Source organism: Punica granatum, chromosome 2 (genome assembly GCF_007655135.1).
Source record: "Punica granatum isolate Tunisia-2019 chromosome 2, ASM765513v2, whole genome shotgun sequence".
NCBI lineage: Eukaryota > Viridiplantae > Streptophyta > Magnoliopsida > Myrtales > Lythraceae > Punica > Punica granatum.
Genome location: NC_045128.1, coordinates 38,627,612 through 38,654,905, shown reverse-complemented (window position 1 = coordinate 38,654,905; position 27,294 = coordinate 38,627,612). Strand labels below are relative to the sequence as shown.

Below are 27,294 nucleotides of genomic sequence, written 5' to 3'. Positions count from 1 at the left end.
ATGCTCTCAACACTGCAGGCGTCCGTGTCTTCAGGGACGATGAAGAGCTCCGCAAAGGTGAGGAGATTGGCCCCGAGCTTCTCAAAGCTATCACACAGTCGAAAATCTCCATTCCCATCTTCTCCAGAGGTTATGCTCGGAGCAAGTGGTGCCTCAAGGAGGCTGCACAGATGATCAAATGCATGGAAGCAACAAAGCAAACGGTACTGCCAGTTTTCCATGATGTCACGCCGAATGAAGTTCGGCACCAGACGGGAGATGTAATGATTACGCTCTGGCCTTCACTGACCATATGAAGAATCATTCCTCGGATACCGTGGAAGAGTGGAGGACTGCTCTTTCGGTGCTCGGGAATTTGAAGGGATGGGATCTAACAGTTCCCAACAGGTAATCCTTTATATCGGGACTTCTCTAGCATACCTCTTTCTATGGGCTAGTTTTATCAAAACTTGACAACATTTTGCCGTTAATTCTTTACTCGAGGAGAGTCTCTGACAAGAAAATGGCTCCGTGTTTTCCAGATATCAAGGGCAGTCAGTACAAGAGAGAGTTTCAGAAGTCTGGAAACAATTGAATAAACCCCGTCTTGGTGTGTCTGACCATTTGGTTGGAGTCGATGATCACGTGGACGAAGTTATGGACTTGCTAAACATGGGAACAGAAGATGTAAGAATTGTCGGGATTTGTGGAATGGGTGGTGTTGGGAAGACCACAATTGCGAAGTTGGTCTATAACCAACTCATGGATCAATTTGAACATTGTAGCTTCCTTGGTAATATCAGAGAGAAATCATTGCCACCCAATGGCATGGAGTCCTTGCAAAGACAGCTTGTCCTAGACATACTAAGGCATAAGCATGAAGAAATTGCCAATGTCGATAGAGGAAAAGGCGTGCTCAAAGACAGGCTTCGCTACAGAAAGGTGCTCATTGTTTATGACGATGTCGATCGGAGCGAACAACTCAGCAACCTCTTACCAGATCTTCATTTCTGTGCTCCGGGAAGTTGGATCCTTGTTACAACCAGAAACATAAGTGTTCTGGACGAATCTCGAGGAGATCAAATCTATAGAGTCACAGAACTGAATCAGGAGGATGCTTTCCTACTATTTTGCAAGCATGCATTCAGGCAGAATTTTCCAATTGCTGAGTTTGCTGATCTGTCTTGGCAAATTGCAAAGGCAACTGGAGGACTTCCTCTAGCTATTGAGGTCTTAGGTTCTTATCTATCTTCCAAATTACAGGAAGATATTTGGCGAGAGGCATTAGACCGGTTGAGAAAAGAACAAAGCGTCCAAGATAGATTGAGGATCAGCTTTGATGCATTAAATCACGACGAACGGGAAATATTTCTGGACATTGCATGTCTTTACGCTGGTATGGATAACAGGGTTCTCATTCACATGTTTAAAGCTTGTGGATTTTCACCAGAAAGTGCACTTCAGGACTTATGTCTGAGGTCACTGATTAAAATTGGAGATGATAAGGAGGTGTGGATGCATGATCAAGTTAAGGATCTTGGTAGGGAAATCGTCCGTCAAGAAAACTATGGTGAACCAGAAGAGCGGAGCAGGCTATGGCGCTATGAAGATGCAATCGAAGTACTGGAATGCGGAGAGGTAAAGCTTAACTAAGCATATCTTGCTCACCAATAAGTATTATATTCAGCAAGAAGGACTGCGCTTCTTAGTTTTTTTCCCCCTTATTTTTTTTGGGAACCATGTTGAAACCTTACATTGCTCAACTCAAAAAATATGTAAAAAAGATGTTTACCAAATACACCACAGAACCAGAGCTCAACAACTGAGCAAACAACAAAATAACAACTATAAAAACTCAAAATTGTAACATAGAAGCTTCAATTCCTAGATTTCCAGCCAAGGATGACCTCAAAAGCTTAAACTGAGGCTTTGGTAGTCTCATGATCTTCATCTTGACAGCAAAAACAACTTGATTAACCATCTCTGCTACTGTCTTGGATTTATTTTGAAAGATCCGGTTATTCCTCTCTAGCCACAGATAATAGACATAGTAACTCCAACGCAACTTTTTAATAATAACATCAAGAGTCCTACCCTTTTGAGAGATGATCCATGTTGATTCCGAGGCCCAGTCAACTACATTCCTATGAATACCAGCTCTGCCAAGCACACTCCTCGATATTCCTTTAGTGACATCTCAGGAAAAGAAAAGGTGCTCTCGCGTCTCCAGCTGTCACTTACAAAATTCGCAATGACTTGCTTGGACTGAAGTATTCCATTTGAGTAACCAATCCCTTGTGACAAGTTTGTTCATCCAAGCTAGCCCACAAATAAAAGACACCCGAGGTACATGACCTGTGAACCATACCACTCAACACTACAGCTTCTCTCACGAGTGTGCTCCCAGGCACTTTTAGAGGTGAAGCTTCCCTTTTATCCGGTCTCCATATGACTGCATCCCTGTGAGAGGTGGATATTCTTGCTGCCATGTCCATAATATAAGCTCTTTGAGAGTTCGAAGTCCTAGGCCAATGCCATTGCCCCCTTCTATACACTGCAACTACCTTAGAATCCCGAGGAATTGAGGGGAAACAAGCAAAGATCATTCGTACAATATCTAATCGGAGGGCCAACGGGAAGCCATGCATCATGCCAAAAGAATACATTACTACCTGCCCCAAGCTTGTAACTGATCAAAGGCCTCATGTGATCCCTGAGCTGAAGTATCTTCCTCCAACTCCAAGAGCAGTCACTAGGGACCTTAACTGTCCAAAAATATTGACCTCTCAAAAGGTAACAGTGCACCCAGGCCACCCATAAGTATCCTGCACAAGTAAGAATAAGCCATATATTCCTCATTATACCCACCTTATTCCATTGTGAGAGGGGGACTCTTTCCCCCCGAACTTCCTTCTATTTTTCCTCGACTTCCTATTCCCTGAACCATTTGAACAGCTCTTTGAACCCCTAAAGCTGAAGCTCTCACATGCCTTGGTTCATGGAAAACTTCCACTTTGTCATCTTTGTCAGCTATGCGGACATTTTTTTTTTTTTACTTCAATTATCATGATTATTTCTCTTTGTTTCATTGCAATTGCTTATTGAGCAGGGAACATCAAAGGTGAAAGCCATCTGCGTACATCACGGGTTGAAGGAGGCAGAGACACGTTTCAGGGGTGAGGCATTTGAGAAGTTAACGAGGCTTCTTTTCCTTGAACTAGGCAACTCTAATTTCCAGGAACACTTTCAAGGGCGCCTACAGAGATTAAAATGGCTAAGTTGGCACGGGCATACGCTGTTGAATATACCCTCTGATTTACATTTAAAGAACTTGGTTGTCCTTGACCTGTCGAAAAGCGCCATTAGAAGGGACTGGATTGGATGGAGCTCAGTTCAGGTCTCACAAATTGTATTGACCATTTCTTTTCTTACTTCACGTACTGGACTGCAAGTTTTTATTGCTTCATCCATTCATGGTCTCTTTTGCATCAGGTTCTCAAGAAGCTGGAAGTTGTTAATCTCACGGGTTGCCAAGAATTAACAGGAACTCCTCATTTTTTCTCATTTCCACCTATCAGAAAATTAATACTTGACGGTTGCCATGCATTAGTTGCGGTTCACCAATCAATTGGGCATCTTACCAGTCTTGAGTCCCTGAGTCTGAAGAACTGCTGCAGCCTCGAGCAGCTGCCTGAAGAGTTGGGTTCTCTGTCATCATTGGCTGAGCTTGTCGTTGATGGAACACTAGTACAAGAAATACCTATGTCAGCAGGTATGGCATCTCTTAAAATTCTCAGTGCCAAATGGTGCAGGTCACTTACTTTGATCCCTGCTTCGATAGAATGCTTGAAGGAATTGCAGCACTTGTTTTTGAATCATTGTGGGTCACTAAGAGAAATCCCATCGTCCATTGGAGAGTTGCAGTCGCTAGAAGAGCTGAACTTATCACACACAAGTGTTCGGCACTTGCCTGATTCTGTTGGATACTTGAGCAAGTTGCGAGTGCTCGATATAAGTCACAGTTCAGTGAGGAGTTTCCCTCATTCTCTCTGGAAGTTACAAAAGCTAGAAGTACTAAATGCCTCCCACTGCCGAAGGTTGGCTGGAGCAGTTCCGTTCGAACTCAAATGCCCAACCTTTCTAAGAGTCTTGGGGTTAGGCTATACGAATGTAGATGAACTCCCGTTGAGTATCCATGGGCTCTCTCATCTCCAAACTCTTGATTTCAAGAGGTGCACCAAACTGCGGACTCTCCCTGAGCTTCCTTTCAGCCTGGTCAATCTCAAAGTCACATGTCCAACTCCAGTGACTGTACTCGCGAATTTAGCAGGTTTGGTTAACCTAAATCAGTTGGAGATTGTTCAATGTTATAATGTCACCCAAATTCCACAAGAGATTGGTGCCCTTTCTCAGCTTAAAGGACTTTCAATTGGAGATTATCCAGGACTTAAATTACTCCCTCAACTTCCATCAAGTCTCCGTGGTTTGCAGCTCTCACACCTTTCTTCGCTTGTAAGATTACCGAATTTATCAAAGTTGAAAAAGCTGTCCACATTCTTACTATGGGATTGCCGCAGGATTGTAAAAATTCCAGGGTTGAAAAAAATGATATCACTGAAAAAGTTAACGGTCAAGAGTCCTTTAGCTAATTTGGATGGCCTTGGGAGTCTATCGGCTTTATCTTACTTGTGGGTGGAAGGCTGGGAGTGCAAAAGATTGCCAAATTTGTCGGAATTGAAGTGGATTCGAGACATAACAGTGAGAAGCTGTGATAATCTGGTAGAAATTCAGGCCCTGAGTAGCTTGCACACATTGAGAACTTTATCGATCAGGGACTGCAAATTGTTAAAAGAACTTCTGCTGGCTCGCTGCGGACGACTTGGCCAGGGACATATCTTCGAGATACTTGAACTTACGGGATTGACATCATTGGAGACGCTTGAGGTTCATGGTTGCGACACGATAGAGATGTTACGAGAACTATCATCGCTGCAAAAGTTAAAAAAACTTGTGCTGGCTCGCTGCGAACGACTTCAGATATCTGAACTTACGGGATTGACATCATTGGAGACGCTTAAGGTTCATTGTTGCGACGCGATAGAGATGTTACCAGAACTATCATCGTTGCAAAAGTTAAAAGAACTTGCGCTGGCTGGCTGCGGACGACTTGGCCAGATACCTGAACTTACGGGATTAACATCGTTGGAGACGCTTAAGGTTCGTGGTTGCGGTGCGATAGAGATGTTACCAGAACTATCATCGTGTCAAAAGTTAAAAGAACTTGTGCTGGTTTACTGCAGAGGACTTGGCCGGATACCTGAACTTACGAGATTGACATCATTGGAGACGCTTAGGGTTCAGAGTTGCAATGCGATAGAGATGTTACCAAAACTATCATCGTTGCAAAAGTTAAAAAACCTTGAGCTGGCTTGCTGCGGACAACTTGGCCAGATACTTGAACTTACGGGATTGACATCATTGGAGACGCTTGTGGTTCAGGATTGCTACGCGATAGAGATGTTACCAGAACTATCATCCTTGCAAAAGTTAAAAAAACTTGCGCTGGCCGGCTGCGAACGACTTGGCCAGATACCTGAACTGACGGGATTGACGTCATTGGAGATGCTTGAGGTTCATGGTTGCAACGCGATAGAGATGTTACCAGAACTATCATCGTTGCAAAAGTTAAAAAAACTTGCTCTGGCTAGCTGCGGACGACTTGGCCAGATACCTGAACTCACTGGATTGAGATCATTGGAGATACTAGAGATTCGTAAGTGTGTAGGGATAGAGATGTTGCCGGATCTATCCTCATTGCGTAAGTTAGAACAACTAAGTCTGGCTAACAACGAACGACTTGGACGAATACCTGAGCTCACAGGATTGGCATCATTGAAGATACTTGACATTTCCGGATGTGGGGCCATAGAGATGTTACCAGATATATCATCGTTGTGTAAGTTAGACAAACTGAATCTGGCTTGCTGCAAGCGACTTCGACAAATCCCTGAACTCACAGGATTGGCATTGTTGAAGTTATTAATCATTCATGGGTGTGAGGCGATAGAGATTTTACCAGAAGTATCATCTAGATGTGAGGTCATTGGGGGGGCCGACCGGGGCAGACTACAGACCTATTAGTATTGGAACCAAGGGATATACTAGGCGTGCAATGGACAATTTTGGTTCACAGGCTTCTGTGAAACCAAACTGTGGATGGCCAATAGAAGAGTGTTGGTCCCTCCAAAAAGCTTGTGCCCAAAAGTAGGGGAAGTGGCACGGCATGTCAATTTGGGAACAATGACATGGCGTGAGAGGGTCAGAGGACAATCGGCATATTACTTTCAGAGGGAGGGAAAAGTACATATCCAATGGAAGTACTCCATGTCCTGTGGTGCGGAGCAATGAAAGAGCTGGCATTTTTGCCAAATCTGCAGAAGTTAAGAGAATCAAGACAGCATGGTTGCCAAAGTCCTGTAGAGATTTCAGGACCCGTGAAGCTGGCTGCGAAGAAAGTAATCAATGGCTCCCCAGTGTGAAGCAATAGAGGAGCTATCAGATCTTTCTACACTAACAGAAGCTAAGAAACTGCAACTCTCAATTGCCAACGTCTTGCTTGAGTTCAAAGACTAGGGGAGTTGGTTTCTTGGACGTATTCTATCTTTCCTGGTCTGAAGCAATAATGGGGCCACCAAAATCTGTGATGCTGCAGAGATTTAAGAGAACTGAGATTGTGTAACTGTCAACTTCTTTTAGACTCCTGCAATTGGCAACATCGGAATCACTCGGCGTTGCTTGGTGTGCTGCAATGAAAATACATGCCTGACAGTGGGTAGGCATTACTCTCCACCATTGTCAGCTCTTCTTATCACACAGCTGAAAATTCACCCTTCTTGCTATGAGTACACGAGTTCAAATTGTTCTTGCCCACCCTAAATTTGTTAGTTTTTCCCGTATAAATAAATAAGGCTCCTTTCATGAGTGAGTTATTTAGGCAGGAGCAATATGATTGATTTTATTTAGACAAAGATTGTGTTAACTTCACGTTGCAGGGCTATATATAGATACTCAATTTTCAGCAACAATCTCTATAAGTAAAACGAAAAAGTCACACGTGATTATGAGGGGATGTTTTTTCTACATTATGTGGAAATTCAAATTCTATTGCATCTGCTCAGATGTCTAGCCAGATCATTTTCTACAAGAAGCGTTGAGATAATTATTTCTGATTAAGTAGATAAGATTAGCGAGATCAATCAAAGATAAATATTGTATGTAATTCCTTGGGTTATGGGCTGGCCTCAGAAGGGGCGAGGCATCCTGTGTCTATTGATGAGGGCACTTCTCTTTATCATCCATTTTCAGATCTCACGATGAGTTGTGTATGATCGCCATTATCACAGGTTAGTATTACCTTAACGAAAACGACAGTCTGATCTGGAAAGAAGTTTTTGATATTTTTCACTGTTTAGTAAATAACCATGTCTCTTACAGAAACTATGTTGTCCCCTGCCAAATGGATGCCAGTATATTGTGAGGTCTCAACTCTCGACTTTATAACATAGCAAGGCCTAAGCAGAAACAGAATGGCGTCTGAGTGAAGCAGGAGCTGAAACGAGGCATCCCGTGTCTATTGATGAGTTCAGTTCTCTCTTTCATCCATTTTCACATCTCACGATAAGTTGTACATTATCACCATTCTCACAGGTTAGTCTTAGCATAAAGAAAAAAGCAACCTGATCTGGAAAGAAGTTTTTGATAGCTTCATTGTTTAGTATCTGACTATGTTACAGTCACCACAGGAAATGTGTTGTTCACTGCCTAATGGAAGTTTGATGAAGGAACAAATTTAGAAAATTTAGGTTACACGTAAGAGAACGCAAATACCGTTTTTCATTATTGCAGCATAGTTCAGGTCCTCAGCAGTCCTGAATACATGTATCATTTTCGTGAATGGTTCTCACCACCACTCTGAAAATCAAATCTGAGTGAAAGCTGTTTTAGGTATCAGCTGCTAGCCTACTTCTACCAAAAGCACTGCTTGATGTAAATTCACGTCCGTTGCTTGTTAGCAAGCCTTAGGTCTAGCTAGCTCTTTTGGTCGACTGGCTTCTTATTTGCATAGTTGTTCTAAATCGATGCAGGGAATTTGCAGATAGCCAGCAGATGTTGATGCTGGCCAAAACAGGCCAGTCAGAGTTATAATTGCTCGTGCTAAAACTGGCAATCTGCCGGAGAGGAAGCAGGGATCGCTTTGGTGCTGCTCTGATAACAGTCAGAGTCGTGAAGCGTATTCTATGTAAGCAATTGTGAAATAGCAGGACAGTGGAATCAACATATTCTTTATCCTAGCAAATGTAAAAGCCAAATGAACCAGAATTCACAAAGGCAACTGGAAATAAACAGGACAACTTGTACCTGTATCTGGTTTGTTCCAGACACCTCTCGTCAACAACAGGTCCTAAAATCATCCATACGCTTATACTACACTATAGAAGATCCGTATTTTCTGTTCAAGATCAATCTTACTTGTCTGCTATCTATCCTGCTTGCATTCTTAAGGCTTCCTCCGTAACTCCTTATCTGAGACCTTTGTCTTTCGAATCCACCTTGATGACACTAGTCCAGCACGGGGCCATGGCATCTCAGTGAAGACCATTCTCCATGTCTTCAACTATAGAAAGCACAGCTTTCTCTCAAAATCCGAGTTACTGCCCTCTTGAAGCAAATCTCTCACCATCAAGAAATATAACTTCGTCGGCTGCAGATTATGTATGACTTTTCACCAATTTGAAATTCTGCTCCATGGTGAATTCTCCAAATTATGTTCGTCGGTTTTAATAGAGACTGCATTCTACTGTTCATTAATTTGACATTCAAGTGTTGTATTCACATACAACAGCTTTCATATCTATATTTTTGCCTTACAGATTACGGAGTGGAAGTGGCAAAGCACATTGTGGAAATTGACCTATCGGTTGCTCTCCGAGGCGTTCAAATGATATTGCCTAAGAGTCCCAAGCTGAGGACATGTCTATTCCCCGGAAGAAAGGAATTACAAGAATGTGATCTACAGAAGGTCCTGCACCCGGGCAAACTGTTTTTCGTGAAAAGCTTTTTTTTTTTTTCTCCTCTCAAATTTTGCCTGATCTGACGAGAATTCTCTTCTGTGGAAGGTTGGAGAGCGGATAGCATCGCAGTCACAGGCTCACAGCAAAGGAAGGAGTGCAAGTAGTGCTGATTGCTTCCTCCTTGTGCTCGTGCTAATGACTTGTTTGTTCAGCAGATAGATACCACAGCCACGGCGGTTTCTTGTGGACATGGACATACCAGAGGAATATGCTCATCGTACTGGGGATAGGTCTTTAAATCTCCTGGAGGGCAACAGATTTACCTTGCAGCCAAAGAAACCCGACAAATTATGTTTTATTATTGCATTAAGCCACTGGACCTACAATGCCAAGACCTCAACCCGTTCAACCTGAAGAGCTAGCAGTAAATGGCACGGCGAGGAATAATGACCGTCTTATTTTTCTCTTTTGCTGAGAGGAAATGGAGAGCATATTGGCTCGGCTATTGACGGTCGGGTTGTAAGTGACATATCTGATTATACTCCCATGATGATTCGATCCATATAATACCTGCCCGTGGTTGTTTCCCTCTGTTCTAGAGGGTTTTTCCACGTAAATCCATGTGTTCACTTTTACTTCCGCTATTTATTTCTTGTTCAATCAGCGTCTTGTCGCAGCATATTAAAATTAGCCCGTCAAATCTAAAGATACAATAATGACAAAACGCACCAACATTATTAGGAGATCAAAAAAATCTGTTTCTGCCAATAGTTTCTTGATGGGGGACCTTTCTTCTCCGATTATTCAACAATCTCATCCTTCAAGATAACACCTTTAATTCCTTGATCAATATTTTCATGAATTTCAAAGTTCCATTCAATCTTTTTTTTTTTTTTTTATGCAGAGACCACGCGTGCCGTATCAACGGCGGTGTGTATGAATTTTGGAAAAACTTTAAGGCACTAGCGGAATTACGATGAAATTGATGAAGTAAATTAATCAATTTGCTTATAGAGAGATAAAGGTGGGCCGGGGAGAACTGAGTTTGCACGTGAACAAGTTCCATTATAGGCACACACAGCTTCTCAGCTTTCGCAGTTAGGCCCAATGGGCTTTAGCCAATACAGCTGTATTTTCGTGTCTAAGCCCAATGGGCTTCCCAGCCTTGCACGAACCGGCTCGACTTTCTCTCTCCTCCTCTTTCCATTTGCTATTTCTGGTCGAGCAGCTTCGTGTCATCGTCCAGCATAATGAATTGGAATTCTATTCAATTGACATTTTTGCCAAATGAAGTCAACAAGGCCGCCGGTAATTCCCGGATGCGCGGCCCGACGTGCTTCAACCGGCAGATTGACTGGTTCAACCGGGAAAAGTAGAAAGCGACTGACAAGTTCCTAGGATTCTAAACCCGAGCGGCAACCACTTTATGATTGACTCCAAAAGTAAGCAGGTAAAATTTATTGACATTGGAATGCTTTATCTGATATCGCTTTCGTCTATTGGCGTATTTGATTTCACTTGATTGTCTACGGCTCCATTGCGTGTGCTTGGGGTTGTAGAACTCAAAAAGTTTTATAGAAATTTTATGGTCATGCTATTATTAAGTATTTTGATTTGAGTTTCCCTGCTTCATCCACGAGAGGATACAATGGCCTATTATCGCGCTCCCAGTAGCTCCTCATCCTCTGCCTCCATCCCAGTTCCTACAGGATACGACTACGAAGTATTCTTAAGCTTCAGGGGACCGGATACGCGAGCAACATTCACTGATCACCTGTACAATGTTCTCAAAAATGCAGGCATCCGTGTCTTCAGGGACGATGAAGAGCTCCGCAAAGGGGAAGCGATTGGCTCCAAGCTCCTCAAAGCAATGACGCAGTCGAAAATCTCCATTCCTATCTTCTCTAGAGGTTATGCTCGTAGCAAATGGTGCCTTGAGGAGGCCGTGCAGATGGTCAAGTGCATGGAAGCAACAGAGCAGGTGATACTGCCGGTTTTCTACGATGTCACGCCGAATCAAGTGCAGTACCAGACGGGAGATGATTATGGTCTGGCCTTCTCGGACCATACGAAGAATTATTCCTCAGATACCGTGAAAGAGTGGAGAAGCGCTCTTTCGGCTCTCGGGAAGTTGAAGGGATGGGATCTAACAGTTCCCAACTGGTAATCCTTCTTATCTGGACTTTCCTTCCCATGCTTCTTTTCTTTCTGCGGACTACTTTTTATATCAACTTGGTCTTAAATTTTTGGGGCGGCTAAACATTTTGGTCCCAGATGTTTAAAAGCCGATAAGTCAATCCTCGTACTTCAATTCCGTTACTCAAATCAGTCCAAACGATAAAACTCGGAGATTCTAAAGAGACTTAAAATATCCTTATAATTCAATAAATCCATAAAATATACAAATAATACAATAAGACACGATTTTTTACAGGACATCAATGATAAAACAGAAGAAATCAGCTGCGCACTGAGATCTTCAATACTAGCCCCCGAAGAGAACTTAACTTGAAAAATATGAAATTTGGAATGGATTGAGCTCGACTGTCCAGTGACTAATATACGCCTAAACTAGCTGAGTCCACACATGTTTTTAATCTCTCAAAGAAACAATAAACATATATACATTTGGATCTTAGATCCTGCCTAACCCCTTCTCAACTTCCTAATAACAATAACGGCTCCACACCTGGCGACCTCTTTTGACCCAGTGTAGTCCTTTCCCCTTACAGATCAATACTGACTAAGGGCGTCATATGGTTCATTATTCTCCCGAAAACTCGGTCAATACATTCACATATCATAATCATAATATCCAAAATCAACTCATATCATATCAAAACTGCATTGCTTGACTCGAAAATTGACATGGCCATGACAATTGATTTTATAAAATATCAGATATAAGCATTACAAAAATACTAGATTAGGATAGAATACTCATCTTGCAAGAATTGCCTGAATATCCCGTGCTTAAACAAATCAAACAGACTCGACCGAAGCTTTCTTAAACATCCTCTCAAACTCTCTCTCTCTCTCTCTCTCTCTCTCTGTTTTCTATGGAAGAATAAAGAAGAAGACCAGATAATGAAATGGATTAAATGAGACGCTCCGGTGTAAGAGGAAAACGCATTAATAGGAATAGATTTTCTTACCCAAATCAGATAAATTGAAATGGATTAATTGTTCGGTAATTAATGAGAGAGATAATTGGAGGAACTTAGGATATTTATTTTATTCTAATCTCCTTTGACCGAAGCAATAGTAAGCAGAATCCATTTAAAAGAGACTAATTGCAATTGGCAGTTACAAGGAGAATTATATTAGGAGAAAAACAAATCTCAATTGAGATTTTTATGGAAATTAATGACTTGATAATTATGCAACAAGTTTATTCCAATTTCAGTAAATCCCAAATATATGCACGGGAAGTTTTCCAAACATTTATGACCATTTATGATACTTAAAACAAAATGAGAAACAATAAATCAATTAGGAATAAATTTTGACAGTAAATGTCCTCTTAATAACCCAAAATATTAAATGGCAATAAATACTTTTAAAATCTGAAAACATATTCTTATTTCATTTACCGTCCAAAATAGAAATTCGGGGCATTACATGACTGCTTAGATGGACTATCACCATTACTGAAAAAGTTGAAAAAAAAAAATTGAAAACGAGCGTCCGTTTGTTTTCAAATTAGGGAAAAAGTTAAAATTCATTTTTTTGGAACAGAAAGAGATGGAAGACCATATTGAAGGCTAGCAAGCCCTCCCAGCAAGGCTGTCGGAGGCCCTTCGTAGCCTCCGGCAACCTATCCTGGGAGGGCAGTGGTCCGAGTGGAACCCTCGATCTAAACTCCGCTCTCTCCTTCTCGTTCTGTTTTTTTAGAACGAGACGGGGAGAGGGGACCAGATTGAGGGGTCTATTTCAGTATGTCTTCATTCCTTAGAAAAATTGTGCCGGGCCATGTTGCCCGACGAGGTAATTCTCTCGATTACGGAGGGAGCTTTGTCGAGTCCCCTGAAATCAAGATGGGAGCTCGCCGCAGCTGTGGGGAGGAATTCTCAGCTGTTTCCTGCCCGTGGCATCGTTTTTATTTTTTTTTAATGCTTTTCATTAATGGGGTTTGTCGACGTAAGTAGCCACATCAGGCTACCGTCACGAAGTGCTGACGTCTAGACTATATTGAGTAAGGAAAGTACCAGGATTGACTTGTTGGTTTTGAAACATTGAGGATCAAATTGTCGGCCACCCTAAATATTTGGGATCAAATTGACAGTTTTCTCTTTATTTAAACTTGAAAACACTCTGCCATTACTTCTTGAACTCGAGCAATCTCCGACAAGAACATCATCCTTGTTTTCCAGATCTCAAGGGGAGTTAGTACAAGAGATAGTTTCAGAGGTCTGGAAACAATTGAATAAACCCCGTCTTGATGTGGCTGACCATTTAGTTGGACTCGATGATCACGTGGACGAAGTTATGGACTTGTTAGACATGGGAATAGAAGATGTAAGAATTGTCGGGATTTGCGGAATGGGTGGAGTTGGGAAGACAGCAGTTGCAAAGTTTGTTTGTAACCAACTCATGGATCAATTTGAACATTGTAGCTTCCTCAGTGATATCAGAGAAAAATCATTGCAACCGAATGGCACGGAGTCCTTGCAGAGACAGTTAGTCTTTGATATATTAAGGCAAAAACACAAAGAAATTCCCAATGTCGATAGAGGAAAAAGCATGCTCAAAGGCAGGCTTCACAACAAAAAGGTGCTCATTCTTCTAGACGATGTCGATCGGAGCGAACAACTCAGCAACCTGTTATCAGATCTTTATTACTACGCTCCAGGAAGTAGGATCATTGTTACAACCAGAAATTTAAATGTTCTGGACGAATCTCGAGGAGATCGAATCTATAGAGTCACAGAACTGAATCAGGACGATGCTTTCCTACTATTTTGCAAGCATGCATTCAGGCAGAATTTTCCAATTTCTGAGTTTGCTGATCTGTCTTGGCAAATTGCAAAGGCAACTGGAGGACTTCCTCTAGCTATTGAGGTCATAGGTTCTTATCTATCTGCCAAATTACAGGAAGATGTTTGGCGAGAGGCATTAGACCGGTTGAGAAAAGAACCAAGCGTCCAAGATAGATTGAGGATCAGCTTTGACGCATTAAATCACGATGAACGGGAAATATTTCTTGACATTGCATGTCTTTATGCTGGAACGGATTATAGGGTACTTGTTCTCATGTGGAAAGCGTGTGGATTTTCACCAGCAAGTACACTTCAAGACTTATGTCAGAAGTCCATGGTTAAAATTGGAGATGATAAGGAGGTGTGGATGCATGATCAAATTAAGGATCTCGGCAGGGAAATTGTCCATCAGGAAAACTATGGCGAACCAGGAGAGCGGAGCAGGCTATGGCGCCATGAAGATGCTATCGAAGTACTGGAATATGAAGAGGTAAGATATAACTTCGGCTCACCAATAAATATTATATTCAGCAAGAAGGACTGCGCTTCTTGGTTTCTTTGACTTCAATACTCATATTCGTTTCTCTTTGTTTCATTCCAATTGCTTATTGAGCAGGGAACATCAAAGGTGAAAGCCATCCGCATAGATCATGGGTTGGAGGAGGCAGAGACACGTTTCAGGGGTCAGACGTTTGAGAAGTTAACAAAGCTTCTTTGCCTTGAGCTAGGTGACTGTAATCTCGAGGGGAACTTTCAAAGACGCTTACATCGATTAAAATGGCTAAGTTGGCACGGGCATACCCCGTTAAATATACCCTCTGATTTACATCTAAGGAACTTGGTTGTCCTCAACCTGTCAAAAAGCGTCGTTACTACTGACTGGAGTGGATGGAGCTCAGTTCAGGTCTCAGAAATTGCGCTTTCCTCTTTTGTTCCTTTTTTTTTTTTTTAGCGTTACTTCATTTACTGGACTGCAAGTTCAACATGTTCGTCCCATTCCTGCTTTCTTTTTCATTAGGTTCTCAAGAAGCTGGAAGTTGTTAATCTCACGGGTTGCCGTCAACTAACAGGAACTCCTCAGTTTTCCTCATTCCCACCTATCAAGAGATTAATACTTGACGATTGCTATGCATTAGCTGTGGTTCACCACTCAGTCGGGTATCTTACAACTCTTGAGTCCCTAAGTCTGAAGAATTGCTGCAGCCTTGAGAGGTTGCCTGAAGAATTGGGTTCTTTGACATCATTGACCGAGCTTGTCGTCGATGGAACACTTATCCAAGAAATACCAGCATCTACAGGTATGGCATGTCTTAAAACTCTCAGTGCCAAATGGTGCAAATCGCTTACTCGAATTCCTGAGTCAATAGAATGCTTGAAGAAACTGCAGCGGTTGTTGCTGAATCATTGTCGGTCATTGAGAGATATTCCATCATCCATTGGAGAGTTGCAGTCACTGGAAGAGCTGAACTTATCACATACAAGTGTTTGGCACTTACCTTATTCCGTTGGAAACTTGATCAATTTGCGAATGCTTGATATAAGTCACAGTCCAGTGAGGACTCTCCCTTGTTTTCTCGGGAAGTTACATAAGCTAGAAGTACTAAATGCCTCTCATTGTCAAAGCTTGGCTGGATCAATTCCATTCGAACTCGATAGCCTGCCTTCTCTAAGAATTTTAAGGCTAGACCACACTGGTGTTACTGAAATCCCATCAAGCATCCATGGGCTCTTTCATCTCCAAACACTTGATTTGAGAAGTTGCGTGCTCCTAAGGACTCTCCCTGAGCTTCCTTTCAGCTTAGTCAATCTCAAAGTCACTTGCCGATCTCCTGGGAGTGCATTCCTGACTTTATCAAGCTTCATTAATTTGAAGCAATTGGAGATTTTAGGATGTATTAGGCTCACCGAAATTCCTGAGAATATTGGTGGCCTTTCTCGGCTTAAAGAACTTTCTATTGGAGACTGTCCAGGTATTCAGTCCCATCCTCTACTCCCATCAAGCCTTCGTTGCTTGCGACTTTCAGGCCTTTCTTCACTTGAAAGTCTACCAAATCTATCAAACTTGGGAAAGTTGTCGAGCTTATCTCTAACGAACTGCCCCAGGATCGTGGAAATTCCAGGACTGAAGGATATAGTATCTCTGAGAACATTGCGGGTAAGCGGTCCATTAGCTAACCTGAATGCCCTCAAGAATCTAACATCTTTATCTTACTTGTCGGTGGATGGGTGTAAGTTCAAAAGACTGCCAGATTTGTCAGAGTTGAAGGGGATTCTACACATAACAGTTAGGCAATGTAGAAATCTGATTGAAATTCAAGGCTTCAGTAGCTTGCGTATGCTGAGAAGTTTATCGATCAGTGATTGTACATCGTTGCCAATGTTAACTGATCTCTCAGGCCTAAAATTGTTGGAGATGTTGAACATTTCAGGGTACAAAGGAATGGAGACATTACCAGATTTGTCTTCACTCAGGAAGTTAAAGTCACTAAAGCTGGGGGGAATGGAACCTACTGCATTTATTCATGCAATAAGGGAATTGGCATCGCTAGAGATAATAGACATTTCTAGCTCCAGAATACAGATGTTGCCGGATCTATCACCATTGCTCGAGTTAAAACAACTAAAGTTGCATGAATGCCAGCAACTTAAACAGATTCCTGAACTCACAGGATTGTCATCAATGGAGATACTAGACATTTATAAGTGCGAGGCAGTAGTGATGTTACCGAATCTATCATCGTTGAGTAAGTTGGAACAATTGAAGCTGCACTGTTGCAAGAAAATTCTACAGATCCCTCGACTTATTGGACTGGCATCGCTGCAGATACTGCATATTCAAGGGTGTGGGAAAATAAAGTTGTTACCAAATTTGTCCTCATTGAGTAAGTTAGAACAACTGAAGGTGCGAGACTGCAAACAACTTAAAAAGATCCCTCCATTGACGGGAATGGCATCGTTGGAATTACTAGACATTTATCGATGTGGGGCAATAGAAGTGCTACCTGATCTATCGTCGTTGCGTAAGTTACAACAACTGAAGTTGCGCTATTGTGAACAACTTCAACATATTCCTGGTCTCACAGGATTGACATCACTAGAGATACTTGAAGTTTCTATGTGCCAGGCGCTAGTGATGCCTGAGTGGACAAATCGTGGACGGGAAGAAAATATTCCGGGACTCTCTGAATTGGCATCATTGAAGGTTCTAATCATATCTTTTTGCCCAGGAATTGTGCAGTTGCCTAATCTGTCATCACTATGCAACTTAATGAGTTAAAAGTAGCAGGTTGCAAAGACCTTTTGGAGATTCAAGGACTTGGTAACTTGTCATCTCTGGAGGTACTCAACATCTCCCGATGCAAAGCAATGAAAGAGGTAGCAGGTCTGTCAAATCTGCAGAAGTTAAGAGAATTAAGACTGCGTGGTTGCCAACATCTTGTAGAGATTCCAGGACTTACAAAGTTGGTATTGTTGGAAGTACTTGATGCTTCCTGGTGTGGAGCAATGAAGGAGCCAGATCTTTCTAAGCTGCAGAATTTAAGAGAATTGAAACTCTCTGGTTGCCGATGCCTTGTAGGAATTCCGGGACTCGGGGAGCTGGTATGTTTGGAGGCACTCGACCTTTCTTTGTGTGAAGCACTGGAGGAGCTGCCAGATCTGTCAAAGTTACAGAGATTAAGAGAACTAAACTTATCTGGTTGTCAGCTACTTGTAGAGATTCCAGGGCTCATAAGATTGGCATCATTGGAATCACTTAGTATTGTTCGGTGTGCAGCAATGACAGAGTTGCCGGATTTATCGAATCTACATTATTTGGAAGAACTTCAAATGCACGACAGTTATTTCCTAGAACTATAGGTGGACGATTAGTTCTAGTGTGTCCGCACAGACATCCAGTCAGATTGTTCTCACGGGGAAGCATTAACAGAGTTATTTAGATCCAAGAAAGGTAATGCTTCATGTAAGGCACTATCTTGCTGTGACAGAACTTTTCTGTTTTTCCTCTGTTGTCGTTCTCATAACTTCTTTTTTAAAACAGATCTTCTTGGAAATGCATTTCCCTCATGGACATATAACACGAAGCATGTGCGGATTGCACAAGGATAAATTGGCAGGAACATATTGAATGTTCAAGAAGGTATTCAATTATACCGCCATTCAAAATTTCATCTTCATCACTGTATTAATTTCCTTTATCTGCAATCAACAGGAAATCTATTATTGGCTCTAGTGATGATCAGCTGAGTCGCCTGCTGAGTCTCCTCTGCTACAAGTGATACGGTAAGACTTGAATTATAAGTATTTTACTCGCAGTTCACAGCTTTCAGATCTTGATCAGCATGACAGCTAAGGGAAGTGGAAGCACCGCTTTTGCATTGTAGGATATAATCTTCCGGTTTTGCTTTCTCCCTGATGCCTTAAAATGGTATTACTGCAGTAGTTGTTGGCATAATGATGGAACTGTGAGCATGTCTATTTCCCGGAGAAAAAAAAATCGAGGATTTAATCTTCCGGTTTTGCATTGTAGGATATAATCTTCTGGTTTTGCTTTCTCTCTGATGCCTTAAAATGGTATTACGTCAGTAGTTGTTGGCATAATGATGAAACTGTGAGCATGTCTATTTCCCGGGGAACTATAAAATTCGAGGATTTAATACCCAGGAGGGTTTTGCACACTGACAAGTTTTTTGAGAGAAATTTTTTTCCCTCAAGTTCCTGGTCTGATTGAAATTCTTCTCCAGAAGGTGGGAGAGAAGATAGAATCAAGTTCGCAGCAAAGCAAGGAGTTAAATTAGCAAGACACCGGTTTTCTCAGGAAATTTCCTCTTATCTGTAAGGAATCTGGATCCTTTCACTCAGAAGCATTATTTGACAGCAGAATTCACTAGCAAATGATCTTGTGAATTTTCTCTTGGGTCATGACATCTTTGTTCGACAGATGCCACAACTTCCATATCGAAGTGTAAATGGCAGTTCTCCTTGTGGACATGACATAAAAGAGGAATCTTCTCACCATACAGCAAGAGATAGGCCTTCAAGTCTCCTGAGCTGCTGCAGATTTGCCTTGGAGCAAAGGCAACCCAATTAATCATGTCTCAAACGTTTTGCACTAGGCCTGCTGACCAATATACCCAAGAACTTGACCCACTGATTACGGCATATATTTTCTATGTCTGAGAGCAAACGAAAAGCGCATTGGCTTGTCTAATCTTGGGGTCATGTCTATGAGTAACATTTTTAGGTTATACTCTCACGGTTTAACTCATATAGTGAATTCTCAGCTGCCCTGCCGGCCGTTGTTTCCCTCTGTTCCTGAGTGTCCATGTAAATTTACGTATACATTTTTACTTTTGCCAGTCATTCCACGTTAGTTCAGCGTCTTGTCACAGCATTTTATAGTTAATCAGCTCATCAATCAAGATCAAAGCACGAACAACGCCCTGACATTATTATCCGGAAGCTCTGGAAGGCCAAAAATTTTGTTCCCTAGTAACATGGGAATATCATCTATGGACAAGGTTACACGATGGTAGAACTTTCTTCTCTGATTTTTCAACAATCTTATCCTTTTAGATAACACAATTAGCTCCTCAATCAACGTTTGATGAATTCAAATTTCCAGTCAATCATATAACCGAAAAAAAAATTCCAGTCAATCATATCGTCTATGGTGGTGGCTATGGAATTTGGAACAGTTTCAAGCCACTAGCCATCTAGCGGAACTAGGATGAATGTAGCATGGAAATTCTACTTGTACGTCCATTAGATTTCAAAATCCATACACTGCAAGAAAATCTCTCGGTTTTTTTTCCCTTTTATATTTCTCTTGCAAAAAGACATTCCTTATCATATAATAATCTTGTTTAGGAACGAGCCTTGGACGAAATTAAATTTAAATCCTGATTCAAAAAAGTTTACTAAAAAGATATTGAAAAAATATCTACTTTCTCACACGAGTTGAAACCACATACAAAAGATTGTTTCAAAGGATTTCATGTGATTTTGAGCCGTTAAAGCCTCACCACATTGTTTTAGAATAGTCTTTTTCTAAATGTCAATTTCACTATCATTATAATCCTTGGAAAATCAATAGCTTATGCCTCCTCAGACCAAAGAAAATTCAACCCCTCAAACCCTATATGAATACCCCATTGAGCATCAACCTTACTTGCATCAAAATCAAATTCCATACTTCATCTTATCCTTTGCATTCGTAGAAGAAAAAGAGAAGACAACAACAATGGGAGTCTCTCACTTCCTTTGTTTTGCCATTGCTTCTTTGCTATGTTTGGCCCTGGTCTGCCCCTCCCACGCCCAGAACTCACCACAGGACTATCTCAATGCCCACAACGCGGCACGGAGGCAGGTCGGGGTCAGGCCGATGGCGTGGGACGACAAGCTCGCCACCTACGCCCGTAACTACGCCAACAAGCACATTGGGGACTGCAAGATGGTCCACTCTGGTGGGCCCTATGGCGAGAATCTGGCCTGGAGCAGCGGCGACATGTCGGGCACGGCTGCAGTGAAAATGTGGGTGGACGAGAAGGCCAACTACAACTACAACTCCAACACCTGCGCTCCGGGCAAGGTCTGCGGGCACTACACCCAGGTGGTTTGGGGCAAGTCTGTCCGGCTGGGCTGTGCCAAGGTCAGGTGCAACAGCGGAGGAACGTTCATCGTCTGCAGTTATGACCCTCGTGGAAACATCGTCGGGCAGAAACCTTACTAAGAATGCTCGGCGCCATTTGTCGTGGCCTTTTGATACTAAATAACGTCGCACGTACATTCATATTACATATACGATGTAACTATATGTATGTGCAATGTAATAAGTTCTATGAAACAATAGAATTGTCTTAAGCAAGAGAAATTCCGCCATACAGCAGAATTTGTCAGATTCCTATAATTTCAAGTAGAAATTAATGCCGGGGAAGGGAACTTGAGTCGGAACTAGCATTGATTTGCCCAAGTTCAAGTCATGGATTAATGAAATCGGAAATGAGAGAACTTAAGGGCATGTTTACTTTAAAAAAAAAATCTTCTTTTGTTTTTGTTTTTCATTTTTCTTCTCCTTTTCTAAATTTATTTCTTTAAAGAAAATTGAGAACCAATATAAGTTAGTTCAAATGGTTTGGTGCTTGTTCTCCTTAAGCAATGTCTCGAGTTCGAGTCTTGTGAATGAAAAAAATCCACGCTATGAGAGCCTTACTACTTACTGGGCCGACTCGGCTCTACTGGATTAATCAGGATCCAATTGGGCTTGCAAACACCAAGGTTAATACTAAAAAAAAAATAGAAGAATCATGTCGAATTTGAAGGTAAATTTGGATGGCCTTGAGCATCTACTATCTTTATCTTACTTGTCAGTGGAAGGTAAGTTCAAAACACTGCCCATGTCGAATTTGAAGGGGATTCTACACATAAACAGTGAAAGATTGTACATCTCTGATTGAGATTCAAGGCTTGAGTAGCTTGCGTACATTGAGAAGTTAATCAATCAATGGTTGCATGTCGTTGGCAATGCTATGTGATCTCTCGGGCCTAAAATTGATGAGAAGGCTTTCCATTGAGGTGGACCCACGAAACATTACCGGGATTGACAAATTGGTATTGTTGGAAATGTTGAACTTTTCATGGTCCAGAGGAATATAGGCATTGCCAGATTTATCTTCACTCCGGGATTTAAAGTCACTAAAGCTGGAAACAAGGGGACCTATTGCAGATATTCATGCAATTAGTAAATTAGCATTGCTAGAGATGCTAGACATTTACAGCCCCTGAATACAGATGTTGCCAGATCTATTGCCATTGCTTGAGTTACAGCAACTAAAGTTGCACAACTGCGATCTCCTTGAACAGATTCCCGAACTCACATGATTGTCATCACTAAAGATACTTGACATTCGTTGCTGTGAGGCAATCGCGATGTTACCAGATCTATCATCATTGATTAAGTTGGAACAGCTGAAGCTGCTTATTGCAAATGACTTCGAGAGATTCGTGCACTCACAGGATTGGCATTGTTGGAGATACTAGACATTTCCAACTGCGGGGCAGTAAGCAAGTTGCCGGCACTATCTTCATTGTGTATTTTAAAACAACTGAAGTTAGCATATTGCCAACAACTTCGGAGATTCCTGCACTCATGGGATTGGCATCTGTAGAGATGATACACATTTATCAATGTGGGGCGGTAGAGGTCTTACCGGATCTATCATCATTGCTTAAGTTACAACAACGGAAGCTGTGGTATTGTGAACAACTTCAAGAGATTCCTGCCCTCTCGGGATTGGAATCACTAAACATACCAGAAATTTCTGGGTGCAAGGCACTAGTGATGCCTACATTGGCGAATTGTGAATGGCCAGAAAATATTCCTGGACTCTCTGGATTGGCATTATTGAAGGTTCTGGTCTTATCGCTTTGCCCAGGTATAGCAGAATTACCTTATCTGTCATCGCTATACAACTTAATGGAATTACACGTAGCAGGTCGCAAAGACCTTTTGGAGATTCGAGGACTTGTAACTTGGCATCTTTTGAGATACTAAACTGTCTCCCAGTGCAAGGACCTGTCTGGTCTGTCGAATCTGCAGAAGTTGAGAGAGTTAAGACTGGATGGTTGCCAGGCCTTATGGACTTGAGTTCATTGGAAGTACTTGATGCTTCCTGGTGGGAAGCAATGAAGGAACCAGATCTTTCTATGCTGCAGAAATTAAGAGAGTTGGTACTCTCTGGTTGCCGACGTCTTGTAGGAATTCCAGGACTCGGGGCCTGCTGTCTTTGGAGGTACTCAACCTTTTCTGGTGTGAAAAACTGAAGGAGCTGCGTGATCTGTCAAAGCTACAGAGATTAAGAGAATTGAACCTATCTGGTTGTCGGCTACTTGTAGAGATTCCAGGACTCACAAGATTGGTATCATTGGAAATCCTTAGTACTGTTCAGTGTCCAGCAATGAAGGAGTTGCCTCATCTATCCAATCTACATTATTTGAAACAACTGAACTGAAGAGGCTTTAAAGAACTACTGATGGATGATTAGTACTAGCGCCTCTGCTCTGACATCCGGTCAGATTGTTTTCACAATGAAGCAATAAAAGAATCATTTAGATCAAACAAAGGTAACGCTTCATGCAAAGCACTAGCTTGCTGCGATGGACCTTTTTTGGTTTCCCTCGAGTCTTTCTCATTACTTCTTTTATCGAACAGATTCTCTTGGAAATGCGTTTACCTCAAGGACATATGACATGAAGCACATGCAGGTTACAAAATATAAATTGGCCGGATCACATAGGATGTTCGTGAAGGTATTCAGTTGTACTGCCATTCACAATTCGTGTTCATCATTATATATTCATTTCCTCGGCTCGGTCTTAAGGCTTGTATCCACAATCAACAGGATAGGACGAAAAGGATATTCCAAGTAAGGAGTTAAATCCCTGTAGAAGGTGGGAGAGAAGATAGCATCAAATTCGCTGCAAAGCAAGGAGTTAAATCAGCAAGATACCGGTTTTGTTAGGAAATTTCCTCCTATGATCCTATCTGTAAGTGATCTGGATCTTTTCACTCAAAAGCATTATTTGACAGATTTGAACAAACTTGACAGCAGAATTCACTGGCAAATGATCTTGTGAATTTTCTCTTGGGTCATGACATCTCTGTTCAACAGATGCCACAACTTCCACATGGAAATGTAAATGGCGGTTCTCCTCGGGGACATGACATGGAAGAGAAATCTTCTCACCTTACAGCAAGAGATAGACCTTCAAGTCTCCTGAGCTGCTGCAGATTTTCAGTGGAGCAAAGGCAACCCATTAATCATGTCTCAACCGTTTTGCACTAGGCCTGCTGACCCATATACCCAAGAACGTGACCCCCTGATTACGGCGTATTTTTTCTATTGCTGAGAGCAAACGAAAAGCGCATTGGCTTGTCTAATCTTGGGGTCGTGTCTATGAGTAACATTTTTAGGTTATACTCTCACGGTTTAACTCATATAGTGAATTCTCAGCTGCCCTGCCGGCCGTTGTTTCCCTCTGTTCCTGAGTGTCCATGTAAATTTACGTATACATTTTTACTTTTGCCAGTCATTCCTCGTTAGTTCAGCGTCCTGTCACAGCATTTTATAGTTAATCAGCTCATCAATCAAGATCAAAGCACGAACAACGCCCTGACATTATTATCCGGAAGCTCTGGAAGGCCAAAAATTTTGTTCCCTAGTAACATGGGAATATCATCTATGGACAAGGTTACACGATGGTAGAACTTTCTTCTCTGATTTTTCAACAATCTCATCCTTTTAGATAACACAATTAGCTCCTCAATCAACGTTTGATGAATTCAAATTTCCAGTCAATCATATAACCGAAAAAAAATTTCCAGTCAATCATATCGTCTTTCATAGGCCACATACCGAAATCTGTGGTGGCTATGGAATTTGGAACGGTTCAAGCCACTAGCCATCTAGCGGAACTAGGATGAATGTAGCATGGAAATTCTACTTGTACTTCCATTAGATTTCAAAATCCATACACTGCAAGTAAAATCTCTCGGTTTCTTTTTTTTTTTTCCTTTTATATTTCTCTTGCAAAAAGACATTCCTTATCATATAATAATCTTATTTAGGAATGAGCCTTGGATGAAATTAAATTTAAATCCTGATTCAAAAAAGTTTACTAATCTCCCGTTCTCTATGGTTTCTTGAAGAAACCGCCACTACCACTACTTTCTCGCACGAGTTGAAACCGCATACAAAAGATTGTTTCAAAGGATTTCATGTGATTTTGAACCGTTAAAGCCTTATCACGTTATTTTAGAGTAGTCTTTTTCTAAATGTCAATTTCACTATCATTATAATCCTTGGAAAATCAATTGCTTATGCCTCCTCAGACCAAAGAAAATTCAACCCCTCAAACCCTATATGAATACCCCATAAAGCATCAACCTTATTTGCATCAAAATCAAATTCCATACTTCATCTTATCCTTTGCATTCCTAGAAGAAAAGGAGAAAACAACAATGGGCGTCTCTCACTTCCTTTGTTTTGCCATTGCTTCTTTGCTATGTTTGGCCCTGGTCTGCCCCTCCCACGCCCAGGACTCACCACAGGACTATCTCAATGCCCACAACGCGGCACGGAGGCAGGTCGGGGTCGGGCAGATGGCGTGGGACGTCAATCTCGCCACCTACGCCCGTAACTACGCCAACAAGCACATTGGGGACTGCAAGATGGTCCGGAGCCCTACGGCGAGAATCTGGCCTGGAGCAGCGGCGATATGTCGGGCACGGCTGCAGTGAAAATGTGGGTGGATGAGAAGGCCAACTACAACTACGACTCCAACACCTGCGCTCCGGGCAAGGTCTGCGGGCACTACACCCAGGTGGTTTGGGGCAAGTCTGTCCGGCTGGGCTGTGCCAAGGTGAGGTGCAACAGCGGAGGAACGTTCATCGTCTGCAGTTACGACCCTCGCGGAAACATCGTCGGGCAGAAACCTTACTAAGTACTAGACACCGATGCAATATATATAGGTTACCTAAGAATGCCCGGCGCCATTTTTCATGGCCTTTTGATACTAAATAAGGTCGCACGTACATTCAGATTACTTATACGATGTAACGATATGTATGTGCAATGTAATAAGTTCTATGAAACAATAGAATTGTCTTAAGCAAGAGAAATTCCGCCATACAGCAGAATTTGTCAGATTCCTATAATTTCAAGTAGAAAGTAATGCCGGGGAAGGGAACTTGAGTCGGAGCTAACCTTGACTTGCCCAAGTCCAAGTCATGGATTAATGAAATCGGAAATAAGACAACTTAAGGGCATGTTTACTTTTCAAAAAGTCTTTTTTCGTTTTTCTTTTTCATTTTTCTTCTCCTTTTCTAAATTTATTTCTTTATAGAAAATTGATAATTATTATGAGTTAGTTCAAATGGTTCGGCATTTGTTCTCCTTAAGCAATGTCTCGAGTTCAAGTCTTGTGAATGAAGAAAATCCAAGCTATGAGAGCCTTACCCCTTACCGAGCCGACTCGGCTCTACTGAATTAGTCAAGATCCAATTGAACTTGCAAATACCATGATTCAGATTGAAAAAAAAAAAAAAGGAATCATGTTGAATTTGAAGGTAAGTTTGGATGGCCTTGAGCATCTACTATCTTTATCTTCCTTGTTAGGGGAAGGTAAGTTCAAAACACTGCCCTTGTCGAATTTGAAGGGGATTCTACACATAAACAGTGAAAGACTGTTGAATTAGTCGGAATACAATTTAGCTTCTGGATACCAGGGTTCGGACAGAAAATAAAAAAAAATGAGAAATCATGTTTACAAACTCAAAATTTAAAAATTTTAACTTTATATTTCATATCTAACAATCACTAGAGACTTTCCAATTAAAGGGAGAATAATTGTATAATTAAAAAGGACAAAAGTAATTGATAAAGAACCTTCCTATTAAAGAAAAGAAAATTGAAAAATTATTAAAAGTATTTCTCTAAATTACTTTGAATTTGAGAAATTAAAACAATTTCTTTTCCTAAAAAATTGTTCTTCATTTTAAATAGGTGAACACATATTTTTATGCTTTTCTATTTTTTATAAAAAAAAATTCAAAAAATTTTTCTCAGAGTAAACGGAGCCTAAAATTTCCAGTCAATCTAATCATGTTTCAGAAGCCACGTACCAAAATCTTCGGTGGTGGCTATGAAATTTGGAAAAGGCACTTGTGGAATTAGGATACTACTTGTACTTCTATTAGGATTTCAAGCTCATATACTACCAATAAAATCTTTTTATTTTGTTAAAATTTGTTTCCTAAAAGATGTACGTTCAATTATCTTAATAACAATAAGCCTTGGACAAATTAAATTTATATCATGATTAATTAAGGTTGTCTAATCTCCCATTCTCTAAGGTTGCTTGAAGAAGATCCCCAGTATTACTTTCTTTATTCTCTTAGACAAGTTGAAACATGAGATTGTTTTAGAAGTTTTTGTGTGATTTTGAACTGTTAAACTGTGTTTTTAGTAGTCCTTCTAATTGTCAGGTAAAATTACAGTGGAAGTCTTAAAAACATGTAAAAATTTAAATTTTAGTTCTAAATATATTGATTTGGCTCAAATAATCTTAAACATTTATAAAATGAGACACTTATGGTCCAATTCTGCAATTGAAGGCAGCAGGACCTTAACGGTTAGTTACTAAATAGACCATCCGTTTGAAATTTGGGTTTGATTTTAGAATCGTGATTTTGATTTTAACTCTCCCCA

The 27,294-nt window shown here is 41.3% G+C and overlaps 3 protein-coding genes and 1 pseudogene across 7 annotated transcripts; all 4 read left to right on the top strand.

The window, feature by feature from the left end:
* The first annotated feature begins 154 nt into the window (after positions 1 to 154).
* Positions 155 to 8,496, top strand: LOC116196583 (disease resistance protein RPP4-like). Of its 5 annotated transcripts, none has more exons than XR_004154855.1 (6): positions 155 to 387; positions 522 to 1,617; positions 3,089 to 3,376; positions 3,472 to 7,382; positions 7,474 to 7,619; positions 8,135 to 8,496. XR_004154855.1 is itself a non-coding variant. In XM_031526377.1 (4 exons), the coding sequence occupies exons 1-4, from the start codon at positions 293 to 295 to the stop codon at positions 6,118 to 6,120; spliced, it is 4,128 nt and encodes a 1,375-aa protein (XP_031382237.1). In that variant the 5' UTR covers positions 155 to 292; the 3' UTR covers positions 6,121 to 8,496. The 5 variants fall into 5 exon arrangements, 1 of the variants encoding a protein (XP_031382237.1); XR_004154853.1 differs by having other exon boundaries at positions 8,124 to 8,496; XR_004154854.1 differs by having other exon boundaries at positions 7,474 to 7,686; positions 8,124 to 8,496.
* A 2,202-nt stretch (positions 8,497 to 10,698) lies between these two features.
* LOC116193974 (TMV resistance protein N-like) lies at positions 10,699 to 17,318 on the top strand. The gene is made up of 5 exons (XM_031522712.1): positions 10,699 to 11,213; positions 11,762 to 11,833; positions 13,424 to 14,519; positions 14,646 to 14,933; positions 15,048 to 17,318. Exons 1-5 carry the CDS (start codon positions 10,699 to 10,701, stop codon positions 17,304 to 17,306), a joined length of 4,230 nt encoding a protein of 1,409 aa, XP_031378572.1. The 3' UTR covers positions 17,307 to 17,318.
* Positions 17,319 to 20,190: 2,872 nt separating this feature from the next.
* LOC116194378 (pathogenesis-related protein 1-like) lies at positions 20,191 to 20,963 on the top strand. Its single transcript, XM_031523191.1, has one exon. The coding sequence runs from the start codon at positions 20,271 to 20,273 to the stop codon at positions 20,757 to 20,759; it is 489 nt and encodes a 162-aa protein (XP_031379051.1). The 5' UTR covers positions 20,191 to 20,270; the 3' UTR covers positions 20,760 to 20,963.
* Positions 20,964 to 24,931: 3,968 nt separating this feature from the next.
* Positions 24,932 to 25,742, top strand: LOC116194983 (annotated as a pseudogene).
* Positions 25,743 to 27,294: the final 1,552 nt, after the last annotated feature.